Below are 24,795 nucleotides of genomic sequence, written 5' to 3' on the forward strand. Positions count from 1 at the left end.
CTTTCTGGCTCTTGCATGTGTTTCCACCTGATTTTGTCCCCCTTCTATAAAAAAGGGCTGTTAGGGGGTATTACCTTCAGAAGTAGTCAGATAAATGAAAGCACAAAGGGGGTGAATAAAAAGTGCTTCAGCAACATTTTTTGTAATTGTGGTCTTCAAATACAACTGCTTTTCTGAGACATTTTAAGTATTTCTGCTGAAGCACAAAATAAGTTTTATCTTTTTGTCAACAGAAATGTTTGCTGACTGTGTTAAACAGACGTGTTTGGCAGGTCCTATGATATTTTAAAAACATTTCTTCAAGAATGCACATACCCCTAATGTGCTAACAACCAGTTCTTGGTGACAGTAGCATGTTATCATTTCTGTCCATGCTAAGCTATGTCAGGCCAGCTTAGACTATTGGACACTTTGACAGGCTAGTTGAAATGCTTATTACAGTAAAGTAAGACATGGAAAACAAATCATCAGTACATGACTCTTATGAGAGAGCTCATTTACTTTATTCTCAGTTTGCACTTTGTCCTTTTTTTCTAGGAACTGCAACCTGAAGGATCTGTAGCAAAGGATCAGAGTAAGTAGATAGCCAAAGGAAACACAATATGTTTATTGACAGATAGTTTTGTGTGTTGTGTGTTAAACATTACATGTCAATTGATTGACATTGATGAAGAGGTGATTTTCTGTGCTTTGTTGAACAGTGATGAATTTAGAAATGGCATAAGAGATTGTGTACGTTCATTACCTAGACATTAAGGCAGCTGTTCATCAGAAGACAAATGGTATTTCATTAGGAAACCCCATTTGGAATGATGAATAATCTGATGACGATTATGTTCTAGAAGAAAGTGAAGAGTCTAATCTGGTACTCAGAGAACATAGGGTAAAATAGGCTACAAAGGAGGCAAATAAACCCAACTTACTAATTTTTGATTTCCAGAGCAGTATGGAGCACCTTCAGAAATGTTGCCAGGTTCTCAGCCAAGAACATCGTAAGTAACCAGACTCTGTTCACATCTCTACTGTGCAGTTAATTTAAGAACCTGGAAAGAACTAAATTTTGGGTTACTCGATGTTTCTGAAAATTAAGGTTTTATCAGTCTGATTTTTCTTAGAAAACTTCCAATGCAGGGAATTTTCACCAATAGAAACATTGTTGTTTCATGATGGAATCATAGAATCATTGAGGTTGGAAAAGACCTTTAAGATCACCCAGTCCAACTCGTAGCCTGATGATACCAAGTGTACTTGTCATGATTACAATGACTGTGTTAAAACCAAAACAAAACTGAAGAAAAATCCCAGCTATTAATGCACTATATTAAAGGTATTTTGTTCTTTTTATCTGTGGCTGTGTAACATTACAGTTTTGTGCTCTTCAACCTACAATAATGCATCCAACTGATGCATTATAAAATGAAACTGATAAATTACAAAAGGTCCAAACTGAATGTGATTTATCCTGGATATTGTTTTGAAGCCTGGGAGGGCTAGTAAAGCTACACCTACAAGAACTATAAAAAACAGGACTGAACTTAAAAAAAAAAAAAAAAAGTAGATAAATGACTTAGTGGTGTCCTTGTAGGTGAAAGTGGTTATCTGTTAATTAGGTTAATTACAGAAGTTGCTTGAAAGCAGTTTTGTGGGGGCTGACATTAATCTTTCAGGATTAACTCGGCCAAATGCAGCATTGCTAGGTTCTGAGCCCTCATTAACAAACAGAAATCTTTGCATGTCTGGAAGGCTCAGGGGTCCATGTGCAAGGCACTTGCTGAACCATTAAATTTAAATGTCTGTCAGTTCATATGATACATTAAGATCTTGTTACTCCATGATATGTTCTTCCATGGAATGCTGCAAACTACAGACTACAACGCTTACTCCACTTGTTTGCCATTTCCTTATCACAAATAATTTAATTAAAAACCAAACAAAACTGGGCTCGTCACAAGTAAGAGCAAAACCATGTCTCCATCTTGGCTGAGATTGTAGAATTTTTCACTTAAGCTCTGTAGGGTCTGTTAACATCCCTTTTCCTGCTGTTCTAGCATAATGCAGAGCAGCCCTCACTCATAGGGAGCATGGGATAGTGTCTTGCTGAGCAGTCAGCTACTCCCTTAATCTCTTCCTTATTTTGCTTCACTTGCATCCACCCCAGTTTGTTCCTCCTCAATGATGTCTGAAAATTTTCATTGCACTACTAAAACAAGTAGTTCCAACTGCTCCAGGCTGTGCCTTTGCCCCCAGCTACCCTATGACCATCATCATTATTTCAGTTCACAGCTGCTTGTAAAAATCCCTTTAGCCCTTTAGTTGGTTTTTGAGGCAGCAGAGACAGAAGAGACTTTTCCTGCAGACAAGAATTGGAAGAAACTCCTTCCTTAGCCCATGGGGCCAGAATTATAAATTTGGCATGGTGTGGAGCTCTGTGCTTAGCCATGATCTCCTCTCTGCTCAGCGTCCTTGCCGGGCACTTCAGAGCCAGTGCTCATCTGCAAGGGATGTGTGAGCCCATGGTCAGCAAAGGCAGTGGAAGCAGGAGGAACCGTGTGGCTTGGGTTTGTGTCTGAGTGAAGTTTGCCCGAGGACTTCTTCTACATCTTTCCTTTGAAGTGATACATCCCTTCTTTTCCGTTTGTTTTCTCTGGCACAACAGGCCTGGCTTTCTGTGCTGTTCAAAGCGCACGTGACTGTCTGAAAATTTAGCTGCCTGGAGTAGCTTGTGTTGCAAAGTGTAGCTGGCTGAAAACAAACAGTGATTGTGCTGGTTAATTAGAAGATGAAATCCCAGGGCATCTGTGTGCCCAGATTAAGCATTCAGCTTATCAGAGCGTGCAGGGATTTCCCAGATGGATTTCATTCTTGAATGCAGCCCTGAAGTTTGCACCTGGCAGTGCTGGAATGGAAGCAGCCCTTCTTTGAAAAGGAGACATGCCAGCTCATTCTTGGTGATGCATCTTTAACCTGGCTAGCAGAGAGGGACCAGCCTGTGCTTTCAGTGAGGTTGTTTGGGAAGTGATAATAATTTTAGTGCCGCTTCTCTCACTAAAAGAACTCTTTTTAAATAGCTTTAGGGAGATTAATGGTGTGTACATAAGCTGCAAATGAACAGGTCCTGCAAATGAAACCTTGGCATCTATTATTCTTGAACTAACTGGATCATTAAAATTATTAAGGCAGATTTATTTTCTTAACTAGGCTATTTAACAATTTGTCAAAATCTTGTTTTGGGGAAACTGTCTTTGTCTACCCTTGCAGAAGTATGACTTCACATTTTAGTGTTCTTCCTTGATACCAAATAGAGCATAAGTAGTTGCAGTGTTCTTTTATGTTGATGTATTTTATTTACTAGCAGCTCACATGGAAAAGGTAGTCCTTTTTAATACAAACAGTTAAATCAGATTTAAAGAGATCTAGGTAGCATCTTTGCATGTCCCCATCCACATCAGGGGTTTGAAACTAAATGATCTCTAAGGTCTCTTCCAACCCAAACCATTCTATGGTTCTGTGATTATCCTCTTACCTCTAAATGAAATAAGTCTTTAGTCCACAATTCTTAGAGCAGAACAAAACCAAAAAACAATACCCCTAAACCAAACTTAAAACCTTTCAGCATGTTTTAGCATCCCTGAAAGTTTCTTCCCTATCATCTTTGAGGGACTCCTTCCCCTTAGGAGTTGTAAAAGAAAATAAAAAGGATTCATTGAGATACCAGTAGATGCTTAGCCAAACTGCCCAGAAGCGTGGAGAGTGCCTGTACTGTCACTGTTCTTTTTTCATTTCTGTGCCTCATCTGTCTGGCAGTGAGCTTGGGCTCTGGCTCATGAGCAGAGCTGGCTTGGGCAGGATTGCTGCAGGCTGTGGGCTGTTTGCCTTCTGTAGGAAATTTGGAGCTCTCCTTTTCCAAGGTGGTGTCTCATAGTGCTTCCCTTCAGTGTTTACTCTAAATGAAGAGGCAAGGGGTGATTTCCAGTGAGAAGGTGTGTGAGGAAATGAGGCAGTGGAGGGTAGATCACAGGGGAATGGCAGTTAAAATGAACAAAGAAAGCACCGACTTTTTCCTAATTTCTCCCCCTTTTTCCAGGATGATGTGGTTCACTGGGGGTCATTTGTAGTTGTTTTCTTGCTATAAAACATGTTGTCATGAGGGGTCAGAGTCCTATTTTTCTTGTTTGGCCACAAAAAAAATTTCTCACAGAAAGCCCTTGGTTTGAAATGAGATTGAAATAAGCAGAGTTTTGTCCTGATTGATTAAAATCTCTGTCTCGGCTCCCAAGCTTTTGATCCCATTTTTGGAAGGACGCTTGAATAATCATCTGGGTTGAGGAGTCAATTGCCAGCTAGTTTCAAGATCTGAATAACTATACTTTTGAATAGCCAGGTTTTACCTGCCTGTTTTTCAACTCCTTCAGGATGCCTGCACAATTGCCAGAGAGGGGGATAACAATCTGGGAGAGCTTTAGGTCCCTCTCCTTCCCTTCCAGGATTTTAATTAAAAATTGCAAACAGTAGTAACCACCTGCAGCCACTGGACTAAATGATGCTTTTGGAAATGTTTGTGGGCAGCCTGCTTTCTTCTCTAGCAATAGTGGAACAGAGCTCGTGCCTCTCCACTTGTAAACTGCTCTGAGTACCTGAACTGCTCGACAGTACCGCTGAAATGTGCAGGAGAATGGAGTTCCTTGAGTAGAGAAGAGATGGGAGATAGGCTTGACCTTGGCATTGACTTACACATGTGTGATAGGAGACTTGAGCAGCAAAACGAGAACCCCTGGGACAGAAGAAATATTCACAGCCCCTGAGAGCAGAATGTGTGAACAGCTCCTGGTGCTCCTGATGCTTTCTGTCCCTTGGGGAGCCAGTGCAGGCTGATAGCATGAGAGTCTCTTACTGTACCAGTAAAAAAAACAAAACCAAACAAAAAAAACCCCAAAAAACCACCCCCATTTTAACCCTTCATTTCAGGTAATGATAGGGTTTAGTAGATTGAGCATGCCGAATGTTCAGAAAGGATGGGGGAGGTTGTGTTGCTTTGGCAAGTACAAACCAAATCTTTATCACTGCCTGCTGCTTCAAAATGTGTGTGCCTTGGCTGATATTTATCTTCTGGTTGTCTTTCAGAATGCTCCAGGACGACCTGCAGCTCAGTGATAGTGAAGAGAGTGGTGACGATCAAGTCGGTTTTAGCTGTTTTATACACTAGGCACACAGACTTCCCTTTAAACATCACCACTTGTTGCATTGTTCTGAGTTCTGAGCTAACCTTTCCTCCCCCTCTCCTCTTTGTCTTTGTGAACAAAACAGGTTGTTGAAAAGTCATCTTCTTCACTTGCTCCTCCAAGGTACAGGTTTGTTCCCAAACTACTAGCTAGACCACATAAGGAGAAAAACAAAGCTGCTTTTTATATGTGGGGTGGAGGGTAAGGGTTCCTGGTTTCTCTTGTAGCTACAGACTTTGGTTTCTGGCTGCTCTTGAAAGTCAGCTTTAGTTGCGTGGGGTTTTCCGGAAAGCTCCAATTAGAAATGAGTTATCCAGGCATGCTGGATCTTGCCTATGAACCAGAACTGTATTTCCTAAACTGCTCCTTTCTCTTCTCCTCCTCCCCTCCACCAGTGTGTCTGTAGATCGCACTGCAGCTAATGGGATTTTCAGCTGTAGTGGTGAAGGGTGAGATGTGAGTCCAGTTTTAGCTCAGAAGGAAGCCCAAAACAGCCAAGTGGGTAAAGAACAGGAAAGGGTTAGGAAGACTCATTGAGGCTGTTTCAGCTCCTCTTGATAAGGAAGCTGATTGTAAGCAGTTCCTGCCATGTATTGTTAGTCAGAGGCAATATTCAAGGTAGACTGAACAGCCATATGCCAGCATTTGAGGAAGAAAGATGGAAAAGCTCACAATTTTTCCTATATGAGAGCACTGACATAGATTTTTTTGGCTTGGTATGTATATTCTTCAAGCACAAGAGTGGTCTACAAAGTCAGACTTGCAGAGAAGCACACCAATACTTGGCATGATCTGTGCCTTTGCAAACTCTTAAAATAGGAGTGTTCTCATGATATCAGTCTTGGATCAGCAAGGAGCTTGCCACCAACTCATACAAATGTGTTGATACTGATGTGGGGAACCAAAGTAGAAAAAATAAATTAAAATATCTACATTTTAATTTTGTAAGAAGAAAAACACCGTGCATAAAAGGCACAGCTCTTCCTTGATTCCATCCACTCCATTGTCATTGTGGAGAAACCACTTTTTGTTAGAGCAGGTGTTGCAAGAAATGCTGCTGCCTGATGTGGCTATTAATGAAGTGCTTACAGCAGCATGACCAGGTAACACAGATGAAGTGAAAACTTGAGAGGGAGAACAGAAAAAACAGAAACCATCCTGAAATAAATGTTCCTGCCTTGTTCACTTTTAATGGAAGTTTTTTCATTTTGAGAGTTGGGTTTTTCAGAAAAGCACTGGGCAGTTTCAGTGGTTTTTAAACTTTGGTTGGCAAAATGCAGCTCCGCATTGTAGCAGTGGCATCCTGCTACATATTTTACTGGGTTGGAGTTGAAGGTTTTATTATTTCCAGCAATTTTGTATTCTGGTGCTTTATTTTTTGAGTATGCCAATGTATTTCTCTGGCCTTCTCCCCTCTCATCTCAGTGCCAAAATAATGGGGTTTCAGGGTTTTTTTTAACAAAACTGTCAATATAATAAGTAAGTAACCTTCAGCCATGCTGCTTTCTAATTTTATCTCATGGTGGCCTTGCAGTTCCTTACAGTCGCAGCCCAAGAGTGTGGCATCAGCACATTCCAGCAGCTCGGAGTCAGGGAGCACCAGTGACTCAGACAGCTCCTCAGACTCGGAGACAGAGAGCCACTCGAGTGACAGTGACACGAACGACCCCCCGAGAGCACCAGCACCTGAGGTGAATGCAAAGGAAAGGCAGAGGCCGCTTACACAGCCCCTTCCTCACTCTGCTGTCTCAATGCAGTCAGGGCAGGAGACCTGGAACACTCACATTGATCAGGTGTCCCCTTGACATCTTTGCTGCATCACTCAACTTTTTTTGCCCTTTACTTCCATTCTAGAGTTTGTCACCCTTAGTTACCCTTATTACCAACATAATTAGACTTTCAGATGCCCAACCTGTAAGTGTTTCCCCCATGTCATTTGGCACAGTTGTTTAGCTCTCCTGGAGGAATCAGTGCCTTCACCGGGGAGACAAGAGAAGACACAGAGAGAAAGCACAGCAGGGCTGTGTGGGGCCCACCTCTGCCTGTGCAGGTTTTCTGGGTGCCTTTATGGGCAGTGTCAGGGTGAGACCAGTTTCCAGATAATTTAAGAGGAGCTGCTGCTTTCCTGCAGCTCCTGTGCCTGAGTGACAGACTCAGCTTCTCCCAGGTTGCAGCTGAAGGGATCAGACCTGCAGGAAGAGCTGGAATATGCTTAGTCTTGCTGCTGTTGAATTTGGCTTGGATACTGCTGCATTGGCACTTCTGAGGCTTTTATTGGGAAAAGCAGACAAACAGAACTTGGTGCCTTAAACTTTCATATTTGTGAGACCATGCATTTTTTTAAAAATCTGCAGAAGTGCTCATGTCCCATGCTTTCAAACAGTTCTTCCAGCTTGCAAAACATTCACAGGCCCCTGGGAAGTACATGGCTGTGTCTGCAGACCATAGCTGATGTGAAAAAATCCACTGGCAGTTTGAGGTCCTCTAACAAAGCCCCTTATAATTTATTTTTCCTCGCCTCAGCTCTAGCTCTCTTTCTTTTCACCTTAGAAGTGCATGAACAGGGAAAAGCCAAAAACAAGCTTTGAGACAGTACATCTTTCCATCTCACTCTAATACTTTTTGCTCTCCAGCAGTTCAGTTACAGCTTTGCCCACTGCAATGTGGTGTCTTTGAAGGAAAATGTTATACTTCTCTTTTACTAAATTCTGCCTGATTTGTCCTGACAATACTAATGAAGTCCTAGCTACTTGCCATTGACCTTTTTGTCCTTTTTTTATTCAGCCAACTGTTCATCCATGATGCTCTGGAGTAAGTCAGTGCACATGGCCTATTTGTTTATAGTCAGTTCTTCACATGCAAAAGCAAACACTTTGAGACCTCTAGGCAACAGTCCCTGGGCCCTGGTAAGCTGTGCTAGGATGGAAACAGCCCATAAAGGCATCATGTTTGAATCCTTCCTTCCTCTTTTTGTCTGCAGCCCGAGCCACCAACTTCTAATAAGTGGCAGCTTGACAACTGGCTGATCAAGGTGAACCCACCAGCAGCGCCAACAGAGAGCCCCAGTGACATTGCCCGAGGGGATGGACGTGAGGAGGGCAAGAAGCAGGAGCGGGGCATCAGCAGCAATTCCTCCCAGCAGCACACTGAGCTGAGGGAGCCTCCTCACAAGAGCCAAGTGGCCAGGGCTCCTCAGGAGGCTCCTCTTGCGACCAAACGCAGCTGCCAGAAGGCTCCTGCGCGCGCCGAGGAGCCCTCGCCCAGGCAGACTGTGGGGATCAAAAGGCCCAGCAAGCCCCTGGTGCACGAGGGGCCCAGGAGGGGCCTGAAGGTGGAGAGTGAGCCTGGTCCTTTGGAGGTCACAGACCAGTCTTTCAGGGACAAGCCAAAAGTAAAAAAAACAGTGAAGACAAAATCCAATGACAGAAAAGACCCAAAAGCAGGACTTCAAGAGCCCTCTGAGAAAAAAAAGGACAAGGGCTCCCACCAGGCCAACACCAAACCCTTCTTGGAGCCCAGGCTCATGGGAGATGGCCAGGCATGCGATGCTCTCAGTCCCCTTCCTCAGGGCCAGGGCACAGCCCCCATCAGGACCAGCAGCCACAGGCCTCAGGATTTGCACAAGGAGAAATTGCCCTTGCCTCTCGGGGAGAAGTTGCTCTCACCAGTGAGGGATCCTCCAAGCCGTGAACACCTTGTGGTGAAAATAGCTCTCTGTCACCTGGAAAAAGTCCCTCAGCCCCCCAGGAAAAATGGGCACCAGAGGAAAGCAGAGACCAAGGACCTTCCTGATGTGAGGAGGCAGGACTTGAAGAGGAAAGCCATGGACACTCCTGAGGAGTCCCTTGCAAAGAAGAAGGTGAGAGATAGAGTGGGAGGTGGGTTTGTACAAGGACTAATGTGATGTTTGAAAAACCTATGTGGACTTCCCACTTCATAGGTTGGGAATAGAGCCATTATCCTTCCATAGACCTATTATCAAGGGGAATGGGAATCAAAACTGTCTGCAGATGTTTCTTGTTGGTCACAAATCCCCTCCTGAGCAAATGAAAAGCCCTGTAAGCTTTCTAACATGTTTTAGTATTTTAGAATATATTTTTGCTCTGTTTTCTTGAAATCCTGGTTTTCTCAGACAGTAAAATCAGTTGTAACAGTGGCTTTCCCTTGAATTACAAGACAGCCCTTTATTTAACTGAGGTGATTGTAGCCCACAAGTGTTTTATGAAAAGCTGACTCCCAAAGGAGACTATGAAAATACCTTCAGCCAGCTGGGTCAGCTGCACATAGTGTTGGCTGCAGACCTTGTGGGGAATGGGTATTCCCTCTGGATATTTCAGTCCCTGAGTCCCTTTTTGGTCCTCACAGAGCAGGTGGCTCAGCACGGGTGGGTGAATAACCTTGGTTCAGGTTTCATTTAGTTTTGCCATTTTATGAATTTCCTGTAGATGTGAGGGAGAATTGAGAAGAGCAGGGAAATCATGAAGAAACTTGAGACACCTCAGAAATTCCTGCTCTTGCAGAGCAACGGGACAAACGGAAACAGGCAGTCAGTCTGTCAAAGAGACACAGAAGAGGAGCTATTTGATGTTAGACATGTCTTCTCTTCAATTTCCGTGCCTGACTGCAGGGAAACCCCCCTCAGAGCCTCACTGTCAGTTCTGTCAGTGCATCAATACCCTCGGGGGCTCAGGCCTCGCAGCAGCCAGCTGGGTCAGGTACAGTTGTCAGGCATCTTTGGTGGCAGTGTGGAACCTGGAACACAGTGTAAGGATGTGATCTCAGTGCTGGAGCCTTGTCCTGAGCACCCTGCCAGAGACAGACTCTGTGTCACAGCACACCCCTGTGAGTGGCGCAAAGCTGGCTGGGTCCCAGACATGAGTACAGGCTGGGAGAAGAACTCCCTAGGAGCATGCCGGCAGAGAAGGACTGGGAAGTTCCTCTGGATGAGAGGCTGGACAGGACCCAGCAGTGTGTGCTTGCAGCCCAGAAAGCCAAACATGTCCTGGGCTGCATCCAAAGATGTGCGGTCAGGAGGCTGAGGAAGGGGATTGTGCCCCTCTGCTCCTCTCTGGTGACACCCCACCTGCAGTGCTGCATCAGCTCTGGGGTCCCCAGGTTACCGGTGCTTTAAAATTTCACCTATATCAGCATCTTGGTGATAAAAACCAAACCCCCTGCACATCTGGAGTACCTGTGTGGAGCATCTCACATGAAAGTGCCTTGCTTTTGATTATTGTTAGTAGCAACAGGTTTAGCAGTTCTATCCCTGCCACTACAAAGCAATTAATCTATCCAAGCAAAATTAGATGAAATGTCATTTTAGGTTACTTGTCAATGAGCTTGCAATCTGTATCTTCTGTGCTGTGGGTCTGCAATTGTTGGTTCTTATTGTTGGTTCCAATAAGGTATATTTTCTTCGTTTTTTAACCAGGCTCAATCAAACTTAGCTGTGTTGGTCTGTATTTTATGTGAACTTTGAAAACCTAAGTGAATTTATGTTTCCTTTTTTGTTTTTCCTTCCTGTTAGAGGGGAGAGAAGGAGGAGACTGATAGGAAGAAAATGAAATCTGAAAAAAAACCCAAATCATTGCAGTCTTCAGCTAACAAAGACTCCAGTAAATTGAAGTGAGTATACAGTGGTGGAATGGCAGAAGGATGTATAAATCCAAGTCTTTCCTAAACAGCTAAGATCGAGGAACTGTATCTACTGTCCTTATACTCATGAGTTTGCTTCTAACATAATGTTCCTTCTGAAACGTAATCTACAGCAGGTTTGCCTTTACATCCTGGAAGCAACCAGCCCAGAAAGCAGCTCTGTAGATGTGTGTGGGTAAGGGCAGTAAGCATTTCCCTTCTCCTCTAAAGTCATCCTGTTGTCTTTGTCTTCTTTTCCTAAGTGGCCCAATGGACACAAATACAATGTGCCTTTTGAGTCCTGATTGTCTGGAATTTCAGGTGGCCTTTGTGACCAGGAATTCCTCCTGTTTCCCAGTGCAGCATTTGCAGTGCTTCTGGTAGCTCTGCTGGAGCTTGCCCTGTAATTTGCATACCAAAGCACTGCCAGCATTCTGGCTAGCCCTTTGCTCCAGTGAGTGCTTCCAAGAGCATGTTTCCAACTGGGCAGTGTTCCCAAGATGGGAGACTCATGCCTCAGTCATGGGCTACTGCATTCAATTCCTGCTTGCTTGTGGCTTGAATTTGAGGTGTTGGCTTGGATTGGTATGTAGCGTTGAGGTTTGTGTCCTGACAATAGGAGTAAACTGCTTTTCTGAAGAGAAAACACTGATGTGCTCTGGAAGCACTGAGGAATCAGAACTACCATTTAGTTGGGTGAAGGGATGTTTGAACTGTGGTAGTCATGCAAGAGCTTTAATTCTAAGGCTTATTCCTCCCTTTTTCTCAGTGAAAATGAGCACCTGTTTTAGTTATGTTCTGGCTTTCGAAGTAGGAAGGATAGGATGCACTTTTGGGAAGAGAGTGCACTTGGGTGGGTCAGGCGATGGTTCTGTGCTCTCTGAAACATCAGCTGTGCTGAGGTGGAGAAGCTTGGGAGCATGTGTGTGATGTGAGTGGGGGCCAAACCATGGGAAAAGTATGTGGTGAAAGAGGGGAGAGGATTGTCCCACGCACAACAGAAGGAGGCAGGATGTGCACCATCACACCTCGGTCTCCTCACTGGGTTAAACTTCATTTCCTCCTCTTCTGATGTTGCAGTCCACAAGCTGGGATTCCCTGCTCGGTGTTTTCTTGGAAACTTTGAGAAACTGAATAAAAATATGTAAATGAGCAGTGGTGAAACAAAGTCTAGAACTATTTGGTGCTACTTAGGGTGCTCATCCTAACTTCAGATGATCAGAAATCTAATGTTACTAAATGTGATAAACTCTGCCATTTAGAAGCATAGCATTTTAAGTCTCTCTCAACTTTGTGAGTATTGTCTAGTTGATCTAGCAAGTCTTAAAGGAGGAATTCAGCTTAATACTATCAAAGCACATACAGGATCAGGGGTCAGGGTGAGTATCTCTAACTACAGAAAATACCATCTACCAAAAGGGGGAGAGGTAGGCAGTACTGCAGTTCATTTGCCTTGTTGGGTCCCAGGGATTTTAGTCACTGTAATTACCTCCCTCACTGAGTGAAAAGAGGCTGTATTGGAGGCATGATTTTTTTTGCAATGTCCTGATGTTCTGGTTACAAGTGTTTGCTCCAAGGACAAGTTTTGAGACTTATTCCTGCTTGAAAAGCAGCTTGCTTGTATGTTGTAGGTGAAGGTTTGCTGTCTAAAGCACAATGAAGCCCCTGAAGTTCTGTTTCACTTTTGTTGAATTCTTTGTATTAACAAGTCATCTCACACTTCCAGAGGAGTTTAAACAGAATTGGCACATGATGTAACTAAGTTTGTAAAAAATCCCTACATTGTATGTACACCATATTCATGAATTTGCTTCCCATCTCCAGAGCATCAAAAGCTTCGTCTGAAACCCAGAAGAAAGATGTGCTCCCACCACTGCCATCCATGTCTGCTGCACAACCTGCCCCAAAGTCAGCCAAGATGACCCAAAAGAGACCCAGAAATGAGACTGATGAGCTGCCTGCCATGGATAACCCTGCCAAGAACAAGAGCAACCACAAGGATCCTTTGTTTGCCAAGCACAGGAAAGTGGAGGGAAATCATATGGAACCGTCGAAAAGCATCAAAGTAGGTATCCAGGATAACTGGTGGGATGTTTCCTCCAACATGGGTGCTATGTGATTCTCTTCAGAAGTGTACTCTGTAAACTCCAAAGGCATGAGAGTCATGTTTATGCTAATTACAGTTTCAGATTGTAGCAACTGCTAATACAATACTGGTGTATTGGTGTAAAAATAAGTGTGCTTACAAAAAGAAAGAGGGGATTGCTTAAAAATAAGAAAACAAGCAACCTGTGGCATTGACTACAACCCAGGTATAAGCTTTTATAGCTTGTTTACAAAATGGTTCATGATCCTTGCAGCTGATTAATTGCATTTCTGGGTTACAAAATTTGATTACGTGGCTGTTTACTGGAGGCTCGGGTGTGTGGTCTAGGATGTTGCTCTGTGTATGTTAAGCCAGACTGTGGACACTGTATTAGCTGGCTCTAACTGCTTGCTTTTTCCTTTTCCCTGCAGTAAGTAATAGGGAATCAGCAATTGTTGTGTGGTTAAAGTGGAAATAAGTGTGAATAGATATTATCATTCTGCCTTGGCTAGGGGACATGAAAACTATGCTGCCTCACTGCTCTCTTAGTCACTGTGCAGGGAAACCTGCTGCTGAATTTCTCTGAGCTCAGGAGAAGTTTGAATGGTGTTAGGCATGACAAGCAGTCAGGTGTGAAGCAAGCAGGGGTTGCTGGGGAAGAGAGCCTGGAGAATAGACTATGCTTGGGACAGATAAACATTTTCACTTGAAATTTAGGAAAGCTGGGCTTTGGAATTGTTTTAGGCATATTTCTCTAACCAGCTTTATCTCTGTCCTTTTCAAGGGATCTGCAGGTGATGTCACAAAGCCTTTCCCAGTGCCTTCTATGCCAAATGGTACCTCTAAGCCAAGGAGACCTCTGCTCAAGTTTGAAAAGTAAGTTTTTGTTTGACACCTCTCATCTTTACTTTCTGAAGGCATGAGGCAAGACTGGCCATGAGGCCACCCTGGCTTCTGCTTTTTCATGAGCACTTCTTTGGAGGAAAGAAAGGGGGAGAGATGTGTGAGATCTGCCCTGTACTGCCTTCTCATCCACCCACGACAAAGTAAAGGTTTACAAGAAAGCAAAGTTCTACAACAGTTTTGCTTTGAGGGAAGCTACTTTGAAAATTAGGGACCTTCTCTCTTGTAAGCAAGTAACTTGAATACAAGTTTTGGTCTCAGATAAGTGTGTGGTTGCTGCTAAATTTACTTTGTTTTAATTAAAATTTATTTATGGGTCTGTAGTTGAGGAATGATAGAGGATGTAACTACTGTCTTTCCATGGAAATGAGGAATTTAACTTGTTTCCATAGAAGCCCAACCTCTGGTGGTTTTTTTATTTCTAAATGTAAACTTTCAATATTATTCCAACATATGTTTTTTAAGAAATCAATCAATCCTCTAGATAAGAAAGTAAAACTGATAATTATCCTACCCTTTTTCATCTGTTTTTCCTCTCTGTCCCCAATTTAGGCAACATTCAAAGGAATATTACATTGAACAGGCCCAAAGGCTGAAGCACAAAGCTGATGCAATGGTAAGTCTTGGCCTTGTGCTGGGAAGGCTGACCAGCTCCTGCACTCAGCCCTGGTACCTGTGTGTGTGGGAATGAGGTTCACTGGCTACCATGACTTCCACACTCCATACATGGAGTGTGTTCAGTCATGTGTTGGGAGGCTGTCTTTATTTGCCAGATGTTCAGATGTTTCTCTTGGATGCAAACACAGCTAGAAAATGGGATTCAGAACTGGCATTGTCAAGGGCTTTGCTAAGAGCTATAAAAACATCCTTGGAAAACAGATGGAACAGCTGTTTTAAGACAGTTAAGTCTTAAGTTTTAGGACAGTTTAAAAAGTCAGAGAAGTCAGGATCCTGGCAGTTACTGAGTTGTTGGTGACCAAGACTTGGAAGTGGCCTTGGCAGATCTGATTTTTTCTTCTCTGTGCAGTTTAATAGTGTGCACAAGTGAACATATTGCTTTGCAATTATGGCAGATAATTATCTCAGTCAGATAATGTCCATTTGCTACTTTCTGTTTACCTGTGAAAATGAAGTGAGGGAATGCTGCAGTGGGAAATCCCCAGGCAAGCCTCCAAGACTGGACAACAGTATCTAAAAAAAGTGAAGATAATAAATTACTCAAGGAAACCATTGAGCAAAGGGAGACAAATGGAGCACACAGAGCTGAAGACTGGGATCACATTAAGGGTTCTGCTGAGAGCCCTTTAATTTTCACCCAGAGGCTAGACTGAAATATTTTTCTTTCTTCAAATCCTGCCTAACTAGGAAGAAAAGAGAGCTCAAGTATGCTTGAGAGAAGTGTGTTTGGTCTCAGTAAAAAATTGAGAATTTTCTTCCCAATAGACTGACAAGACTGGAAAGGCCTTTCAGTACCTGGAGGCTGCCCTTTTATTCATTGAATATGGGATTGCCTTGGAATCAGATGTGCTGGAACCAAAATCAGCTTACAGCATATTCAGTGACACCATAGTTCTCATCAAGTAAGTGGCTTTCAGAGGGTCACAGTTTGGCATGTTTGGAGGGGAGGGCATTTTGACACACAGTCCTCTGCTCACAATCTTACAAAGTTCCTTGTGCCAGGACTAAGGACTTGGGGCAGGTGTCCTCACTTTCCAACTGTTTTTAAGATAATGGCATGCACTAATTTTTAATAAACTGTGGGGCTTCAGAGTGCTCTGGTGGCTGACAAGGTCCTGTTTATTCTGTTTCCCTAGATTCATTATGACTTTGAAACCATTTGCAGACTCCTCAGTCTCTTCACACGGAAAAATCTTTGCTGTGTTACGGTGAGTAACTGTGCTTCTGTTCCTTTGTGCGCTGCTTTGAAACTGAGGGAAAGGTCCATTGCTTCCAGGGGGGAAGGAATGAGTTAAATGGGAGTTAGAGTTATGCAAGGGAAAAAAAAAACCCAATATAAAGGAACACAAAAAAACCCCACAGTATAAAAACCAGAATGAATTGAAACATCTCTAAAGTAAGCTGGGAGATCGCAAGGGACCACATGTAGAAGGCACAGGCTTTAAAATTTGATCTCCTAGTAACTTGAGAGCACATAAGGGCTTTCACCTAAGGTGAAAGAATGTGATTTGGCTTCCCATGTTTGAGCTGTGTAAGTGAAACTGTAGCTGAACATGGATGAGGCACTTCTGGATGGGGACTTACTCAGCCTTTGGCACCTTTGAGAGCCTGGGCACCTGTTGATATGAAAGACCAGACAAGGCCCTTCCTTGTTTGTTTCTTTCCCTCATGATTTTTTTTTTTTCACAAAGTCTTTTTTTTATCATGATCAGAAGGAGGAGAAATTTTGAGCTTTCTTGGCCTCCCAGGAGAGCTGAGATATGCCTGCCTCCATCCCTCAAGGCTGATGAGGGCTGGGCACAAACACTGACACTCAGGTGTGTTTCTGTCGACAGCATGCGCTGCCAGTCCATTCTGCACATGGCAATGTTTGGTTACAAAAAGGACACTGCAATGAGGTATTCCAGACTCCTGAATGACCACTTCAAGGTAGGGCACAGCTATCACTAAACTGCCAGCTGGATGGCTGTGGTAGTTACTGATGTCAGCTGAAAATCCAAAACTAACTGGACTTTCATTCCTTGCTGCAGAGTAATTTCAGAGTAATACAAGCACCTTCTCCGGGTGTTGCAAGGTAAGATTTAAAAATTTGTTGTCACATGTCTGTGTTTCAATGACAATGAGTAAGAGCTTTTCTGTGTTCTGTGGTCATTTCATGTGGCAGACAGGAATTGAAAGATTTTTTTTGTCATTCAAAATCTGTGGCCAAGAGAAGGTTGTTTGGACTTTGACAGTGGTGCTGATTCCAGTTACATTTTTTTGGCCACCTTGCACAGGATAGTTCATTGAGAAGTAAGTGTTCTCTTGAGAGCAGTGGTGGAAGCCCTGTCATACCAGTGACTAAAATTAGGTTGGTAGAAGTGGTGGGGGTGTGATGAGCCAGGCTGTGTCTGGAAGGTGGCCGGCTGACCACATTTATCTGCCCTGGGTCTATAAATAAATGTGTGTAGGCTGACCTGGCTGCTCTAAGGAGCTGCCAAAAGCTCCAGCCTCCTCAGGAGGGGAGCTTCAGTGTGCCTGATTTGGAAGGCATTAGGGAAAACACTTGGGTAATCTGGTGAAGACTTTCACAAGCAGGTGTAGATTTTGGAAGACGGATGGGTGGCCCTTTTCCGTGTCTGGTCCCACACCTCCTCTTGTTGAGCAGAGTCCTTCTAAAACACTTCCAACAACTTGGCCTTGCCCTCCAAGTACAATTGCTTGTGTTGTAGCTGAACACATCTCACTTTTCAGCAGTCCACCCCATGCTGCAGGCCTGGGTGATACCGGATAGCTCCTGGCATGAGGCAGCCTTGTGGAAAGAAAGATGTTTAGCTCTGAAGCTGAATGTTCATGATGGTGTTTCTTTTCTGCTGCAGAAGCACAGGCTTGCCTTCTCCTCTTTCTCCAATACCCTCTCCTGCTGGATCTGTGAGTTCTCAGCCAGGATCAAATGATAGCAATGGCGTTGGCCACAGCGGCATTGGCAACAGCACTGGCTCTACTGTCACTGTCTCCTGTCATATCTCCAGTGTCACCTCTTCCTATATCAACATCACCTCCTATATCCTCCATGCATATGAAATTTGGGAAAAGGCTGATGCACTGGCCAGAAAGAATAAAGGTAAGTTTTTGCCCTTTGTCTTTTCTGTCTCATGTGCCATGGTTATGTGTGTATTTGCTTCAATCCTGACACGCAGTGCAGCAAGCACCATACCTAAAGTTCAGAGCATGAAATATGTTGAATATCTCTGCCAGGGCATATTGGCAGAGATACTTGATGGTGATATATTGACGAGTGTTCCCATTAAAAGGTTTTCCTGGCATCCTCAAATGTCTAAGAGCTAAGGGATGAGGGTGTCGAGTGCAGGAAACCAGCCAGCTTGCTTCATGGTAACACAAGAAGGGTAAAGGGTTTGGGTTTTCTCTGTCTTTCCCTTTGGGGCACTGAGCTTTTCTGAGTGGGTTTAAAAGTATCATTTTGGCCTGTAGCTGTGTGTTTTAGTTTTTGTCAAATTTCCAGGTCATTTTGTCTTGAAAATGGTGAAGCTGGCTTTTCTGCCTAACAGAGAAGCTGAGCAGCACTTGAATTTGAGTCCTTGCTGGGCACATGCCCAGTATTTGCCAGCAGCAATTCCTAGAATTTTTATTTTACAGTTTTGTTGTTGAAAATGTTGTATTGTCCTTTGGTGCAAGCAGTGGTGAATACAAAAAAGGCCACAGGGTGGGTGCAGTCCAGACTGACCTTCTCATCCCACATGGCCTCAGCAGTGTCATTTTCCATACAACACAAAGTTTTGTGAGCCAGTGTGGGTGAAGAGATGCATTGCCATGACCTGTTGGCAAACCTGTAAAAGAAAATAAGCACAATGTGCCTGGCAGGATTGTTGGAAGACTGTAAAAATCCTCACACTAATGAGGCAGTTGCTGAAAATTAGAAGGCTTTACAAGTCACCTTTGAATAAAAAACTGGTTGTTGGCTGTCCTCTGAGCAAATCTGTGCCTGCAGCAGCAGTTCATGTGTGGCGTTTTTGATTCTGTCCTCAAAAGGCTGATGAAAGACTGGCATGTAGAAGCAGTGGATGGTGCTAATAAGCCAGAGGAGTGAGTCATGGAGGAAAATGTGTGGGAGGGCAGCCTGAGCACAGCCTTGCATCAGTCAAGACTAAATTCAAAACGTGCTCTGTTGGCTGGTCCTGACGTAGGGGGATGATGACTGGGCTGCTAAATACTCTGTAGGGAGTGGATCTGTACAGGAGACCTGTAAATACTCATTCATGTAGGCTTGCTGCTGGTGTCACTGTTCAGGACAGTTGGAAGCATTTCAGATCTGATAATGCCTGATAATCAGTGTAATATACAAAGAGGTACAGAGAGTGAAAACACAAAATGAATAAAAAAGGCCACATCCTCGATTCATTTATGCAATTCATAGGGCATAAGAAGAGGAAGAAGGAGCAGCAGCCTTTAGCTATCAAGATCTTCTAAGCAGGGAAGTCCTAAGCTATTGGAAAGCAGTAAGCTATAACTGCTGTCCAAGTCACTGGTGCAGAGCTGAAGTGCCTTCTGGAGGGTCCCCTGACAGGTGCCAGCTCCTCACTGTAATTCAGAGCAGCACTGTGGATCACAAGGCTGTAACAGGTTGTCTTCATGCTCTGATCTCCCCCTGCAAGGACAGGCTGAGGCTGCAGACATGGACGTGAAGTCCCTCTCCTTTCACATGATGCTGTGCTGACAGATCAGGTTATCTTCTGTTTGCTCAGACAGGGGCTTTGAATTCCTTCTATTCCCCATGGAGGGCATGGATTCTGTAAACAAAAGCAGGAAAATCAGAGGGAATGTGCTCTCTGCTTCTGCATTGGCAAGTACTAGAAAGGAAGTGCTGTGCACTCTGCTTCTGAAGAGCTCCTTGCACAGCCAAGCAGAATTTTTCCACCTGTAGCTTTTTCCACCTGTAGCTTCAGTCTTTGGATGTCAAAAAGGAGAGCTGAGAATGGCCAGTTTCTGAAAAGGTATTCAGCAACATGGTTGAACTGAAGAGTGAGGGGTTGGGCCTGTGGCAGTGGGAGGCAGGTCATGCAGGAGTGTCGTGGACAGGTGACTGCAAAGGAACAGATGTGAGAATTTCCCACAGCTCATGGTCACTTGCACAGATGATTGCCAGCACAGAGCAGGACTTGCAGCCCGCCAGCCCCTCACAGCAGAGTCAGATGTGCTGCAAGAGCCACCTCCTGTGCAGGAGAAGGAGTGGGATGCCTGGAGCTGGTGGTGGGATGGGAGTAATGTGAGATCTGCCTGACATGCTCAGCTATAAGCAATCCAAACCAGAGCTGTATATAGCCTGGCAAGCTACACAAGTAGAGAAATCCTGGTATCTCTAAGGTTTGAGGATGAGTGAAGGAAAGGGACCACAGCTGTGTGTGCTTCTGGGTGCTGCTCAGGAAGACACTGAAATTTGTCCTGTTTAGAATTTGGGAGAAACTTGAAGCAGGGACAGTGGTGCAAACACCCAGACTTTTGCTGGCCTGTTATGGAGTCTCTGTGTCCTTTAAAGTCAGGACATGAGGAGGTGTCTCAGTGTGTGTAAATGTTTTCCTGTTGCCTGCATTGCCTGCTGTGCTTGTCACCCTTGCCAGCCCTGTGACACTGCTGGGCTGTCTGCACTAGCACTGTTTAACAGGACTGGCCAGCTGACTGTGCTGCTGCTGTCACTCCTCACCTGTCAGGTGTGCCTGGTGTATGAAACCAACCAAATGTTTTCTCTCTCTCTCTCTCTCTCTCTCTCTCCCTTTTTTTCCCAGAGTTTTTTGCTGAACTCAGCAGAGCGACAAGTGCTCTGGCACTGACCAGTAATCTGACAGACCTGGTACACTACATCAGACAGGGATTACAGTGGCTCAGACTGGAAGCAAATATGCCTTAACTGGTTCTCCAGGTGGTTAAATACCTTGAAGTTTTTTTGCACTTTTGAAGCCTCAGAAACAGTTTAATTTTTGTTTTAATTGTTCAGTACAAAGCACCTGCAAGGGAAAATATTTTAAATAAAGTTGGAAGTTATCTGGCTACACTGGAAAACCCTTGAACTGTGTTTTTCTAGGGTAGCACTTTGCTACCTTGAAAAAGAAGAGACGGAGGATGGCACCTTCCTTTAAAACGATGAAGTGCAATGAATTGTCTGAATGGCCCGATGTATTGATGGTCTATAAACATTTCTTTTACAAATAACCAGCAGGACAATAATTGCACATGATGCTGACAAGAAGGAAATCTGCCTCCAGAGGTGGTTATGCAACATCCCACAGTCTGCAGCAGTTGTGTGCCCAGACAACATGCCAGAGGAGTTGCTTTTGCAAGCACAGATGCAATCTTTGGTGTCTTTGGTCCTCAGAGAGCAAGTAGCAGCCTCATCAAGCACTGAACAGCATTATGTTACAGGAAAAGCAGCAAAAGGATCTGCTCTGCTTGCTTTCCAGCCTCACCCTCCTGCTTTTGTCAGCTAGCTGACAAAACTGAAGAAGCCACTGCCTTCAGTGCTGCAAGTTTTCTTTTCAAGTCATCACTGCTTTGGTCCTCCTTGCTGTGCTGTCATGCACATCCATGCCCCAGGCACTCCAGCTGTGTTATGAGGGGCTGGCTCAGCTCTAGCCTCGCAAGCCAAACACAGTTGGGGTGGCAAAACAATGTGGTGTGTTTGGAATAGCTCTGCCTCTTTGCTGAGAGATGTCACCATGAGGATTCTTTGTGGGGCTGATTTTTTGTCATTTCGGTGGGTGGATGTGGAAAGCTGCGCTGGTTCACTGTGATTGCTTGGACATTGTTCTAAGAGCTTCCATGGGAAGGAATTGCTTCTAGTTAAGGAGGGATTAAGTGGCTGAATGTGGAACATAAGATAAATTTTGCATTTGGATATTTGCCTGAAACCATTGAGTGTCTTGGTGAATATCTAAGAGCAGGATTTGTACCAAAGTAGGGTCTTCTTCTGTGGGAGACAACTCCTGTGTTCTCTCAGCCATGCTATAGGATGGGCCCTGTGAATTAGAAACCTGTCAAGGGGACAAGAAGGGGAATAATGAGCTGTTTCCAAGCATTGTTTTCCTCATCACAGTATCGGTGAAGGCAGCACCCATGGCATTTGTGTATTCAGTGAGATGACACCCTTCTCTACCCAAAGATTCCTTGTGGTGTGACAGCAGCATCCTGCCATCCTCATATGCAATAGTGTGCCTTAGCCCACTGGTCCCCTCTCACGTCCCTCGCCCTCTCTCTCACAGACCTGTGGGACTGGAGAAGAGAAGGATGGTATCCCAAAATAATTGTGTTTATGAGAGAGAATTAGCTCCCTTTTCCACATAATTTCACAATTAGGGAGGAACAGATCTGCAGATGTGCAGAAGTACCCCCTTTGTAAAATACCTGCTCATGGGTTTGAGGCTTATGAAAATGGACAGTGAATAAATATCAGCAAAAGATTTGCATTTCCAAAAGTAGGTTCTGTAGAAGTGGCCCCTGCCATGGGGAAGCCTGGGCTCTTCTTGGTTCTGGGAGGAGGTGATGGGAGCATGCTGGTCCCGAGCACAGGGGAGCTCTCCTGTCCCCTTGCCTGGCAGGGCAGGACCACCGGGATCATGGCTGTGCCTTTCTGCACCTTGAAGGGATTGACCTTTTACATTCACTTTGTCAAAAGCCTCAGAGCATTTCAGGGATGACTTGTCCTAACGAGTGGAAGGAAGATCCATGTCCCCCCTCCCCATTTTACCTATCAAGCTTTGCTTGCACTCCTGCCCCCTGGAGCAGCGTCTGCTCAGAGTAAGCAGGGTCAGAGAAGGGCTTTACTGTTTTGTTCTCAGGAAGCGTGGGGATGGGCAGCCAGCCTGGAGGCTGATGTGCACTTTGGAACTTGATCCCAGGCTGGTGGATCGATGCCACCTTTGGACTTTGTCTTCAGACAAAGCTATTTCTAGGATCACCAGCTGAGGAGGAGGAGGAAAGATGAAAGCTTTATTGAACTTGAAACCACTGTGGGAGCCTGCAGGAATTGTAGCGGAGTGTGAGGGGAAACCCTAAGGGGCAGCAGGGACAGGGGTGTCCTGGTACTTTCCTTCTGTGTGCATCCATGTCCCTCCCTGCTGGCAGGAGAGGTGCTTGCTGCTGTGCAGAAGTGGTCGTGTGAGGGCTGCTCCCATTCCCAGGACCAACTCCCCTGGGCTTTGAGGGAAAGAACGTCACAGGCAGTTTGTGTCACAGGCATGTGGGGGCTCTTTGGGGCCTCTCCGTTCAGAAGCAGTCTGGGAGCATCACTCCCAAGCTCCACAGCAGGAAGCTAGGTTTTGTTTCAGGACACAGAGAAAGACTGTTCAAATAATAGGAAGTTTTAAGAAAAGCCATCATATTTCAACCTTGAGCCAGGTCAGAGGCCTGCAGAGGGTTTGGAAGGAAGCTCATAATTTTCACCTGGGCCTATTCAGGCCTTTAAAAAAACAAACAAACAAAAAATAAATAAAAACAGAAATCAAAACATAGCAGTGGAGGAAATAGCATTTGCCATTCAGAAGCAAACCATTAATCCAAGGAAAACCAGGGGTGATTGTTTAATCCCAGAAAGAACGGAGGCAGCTGTGGTGGCAAAGCAGCATCATTTCCATGCAATATTTATTTAAAATAAATAATAATACATTCAAATGCATTGAAATTGTCAAATATTCTATTTTTAAGATGCCATTTATTTAATAGTTGAAAACCCCACTTACATGGAGATAGAGATCTCTTGCGTAACTGAAAGTCAAAGTCTGACTGCAATGTCCTTGTTTTTGGTTTTGTCCTCTCCCCTCCCTCTTGGTTTCCATGATAAATCTGTGCATCTTATTTTGGGGATGTATGTCCCTCTTGTATATAACCTTTTTCTGCCCTGTGTGTGATGGAATTTCTGAGATGGTTGATTCATATGGGGGAAATAAACAATAAATGAATGTTTGTTATGAGGTGTTTCAAGAGTCCTTGTGTTCTCAGCTTCTTGCAGAGAAATTCTAGTGTAGCTTTTCTCTGAATGGACTCAGTGTTTCCCTTGTGAATGAGGTTTAGGTATGAATTTTTTTACAAGAAGTCTCTTGTTCCCTTTGCTGCCCTGTTTGTCACCCCTTGCCCTTTCCTTGATGACCAAAAGTGGTGCAAATGTAGATGCTCAGAGTGGCAGGAGCATCATGACTTGGGACATGTTCCTCCTGCCCTCCCAAATCTGATGCAGAGAAGGCTGTGCTGGGCCAGCTGCTGCAGCCAGCAGAGCCTGGCTCTGAGCCCTCCCTGCCAGGAACATGCCACAGGTTGGTGTCAGGCAGCCCAACGAGGCACATTAGAAAACCAGCAGACAAGGCACAGAAATGGTGGCTGAATTTCTGTGTTTGCCACGAAGGTGTTGCAGGGCTCAGTTTTGCATTGGTTTCTGAAGGGCTGTGAGGAGGATTTCCCTCAGGGAATCCCACGGGATTTCATGCCCTGTGGTAGCAGTGGTCCTATGGGTTGTGCAAGGGGATCTCTGCCACGGCCTTGTACTTCTCATTGGAGGCTTTTCCCACTTTTTGTTTTTCAAGTTGTTCCTTGGAAGAATGGCTTTGGCATCTCTGTGCACTGTTGGGATACAATTTGGGATTCAGGTCTGTTCTGCAGCGGGCATTGCCCCCAGGATGTTTGCTAATAATGGATTTGGTTTTCTGGTGCACTGTGTGAACTGTAGGGGATGCTGACACCTGGGAATGCCCTCTGGAAATGCTGCTGCTCCAGGTGCTGTGCGTAGAAATGCACTCTTGGATTGTGGTTGGTGCAGGGCTGGGGCAAAGCAGGGAGGGTTAATTTTGGGGGTGGGATGGAAATGAGGTTGAACATGCCAGCAGAGAGGACATCCAGAAGCCAAGCAGGATGTGGGGCTGTAGCAAGTGTTGGCTGCCCAGCCTGGCTTTCTGCCCAGGGCAGTGGACCCCTGGCCTAACACAGCCAAAAATATTTTTCCAATAATACTTTGTTGTTGTTTCTTTAATTATCGAGTCTTTATTGCCCAAACCTAATTTTGCAATCCTGTTGGATTTATTTTGAGATTTTTTTATTGATTATAGATGAGCTTGCGTTCTGCCTTTGGCTTGGCTTATCCTTTTCAAAACAAATGTCATTTTTGGCAAAACAGTGGAGTTAAAGTTGATTGCACTTCTCAGCCTCTCAGCCCTCAGTGCTGCTCTCCAAACACTAAAATAGCCCCTTGGCAGCCTGTGCTTTCCTTACATTAATTGCAGTTTCAGCAACCCCTGTCAC

The 24,795-nt window shown here is 44.5% G+C and overlaps 1 protein-coding gene across 2 annotated transcripts in view; it reads left to right on the top strand.

The window, feature by feature from the left end:
- AFF1 (AF4/FMR2 family member 1) overlaps window positions 1-23,481 on the top strand; it is a 67,597-nt gene extending 44,116 nt beyond the window's left edge. For both annotated transcript variants that reach the window (XM_038134476.1, XM_038134475.1), the window contains 16 exons: window positions 538-574; window positions 941-992; window positions 5,122-5,176; window positions 5,305-5,342; window positions 6,754-6,910; window positions 8,200-9,078; window positions 10,747-10,844; window positions 12,678-12,918; window positions 13,724-13,815; window positions 14,395-14,458; window positions 15,286-15,422; window positions 15,657-15,728; window positions 16,356-16,449; window positions 16,551-16,594; window positions 17,379-17,623; window positions 20,301-23,481. In XM_038134476.1, the coding sequence (XP_037990404.1) occupies window positions 538-574; window positions 941-992; window positions 5,122-5,176; window positions 5,305-5,342; window positions 6,754-6,910; window positions 8,200-9,078; window positions 10,747-10,844; window positions 12,678-12,918; window positions 13,724-13,815; window positions 14,395-14,458; window positions 15,286-15,422; window positions 15,657-15,728; window positions 16,356-16,449; window positions 16,551-16,594; window positions 17,379-17,623; window positions 20,301-20,422 (2,427 nt within the window). In that variant the 3' untranslated portion in view covers window positions 20,423-23,481. The remainder of the gene's footprint in view (window positions 1-537; window positions 575-940; window positions 993-5,121; window positions 5,177-5,304; window positions 5,343-6,753; window positions 6,911-8,199; window positions 9,079-10,746; window positions 10,845-12,677; window positions 12,919-13,723; window positions 13,816-14,394; window positions 14,459-15,285; window positions 15,423-15,656; window positions 15,729-16,355; window positions 16,450-16,550; window positions 16,595-17,378; window positions 17,624-20,300) is intronic.
- The last annotated feature ends 1,314 nt before the right edge of the window (window positions 23,482-24,795 follow it).

This window comes from Motacilla alba, chromosome 4 (assembly GCF_015832195.1).
Source record: "Motacilla alba alba isolate MOTALB_02 chromosome 4, Motacilla_alba_V1.0_pri, whole genome shotgun sequence".
NCBI classification, from domain to species: Eukaryota; Metazoa; Chordata; class Aves; order Passeriformes; family Motacillidae; genus Motacilla; species Motacilla alba.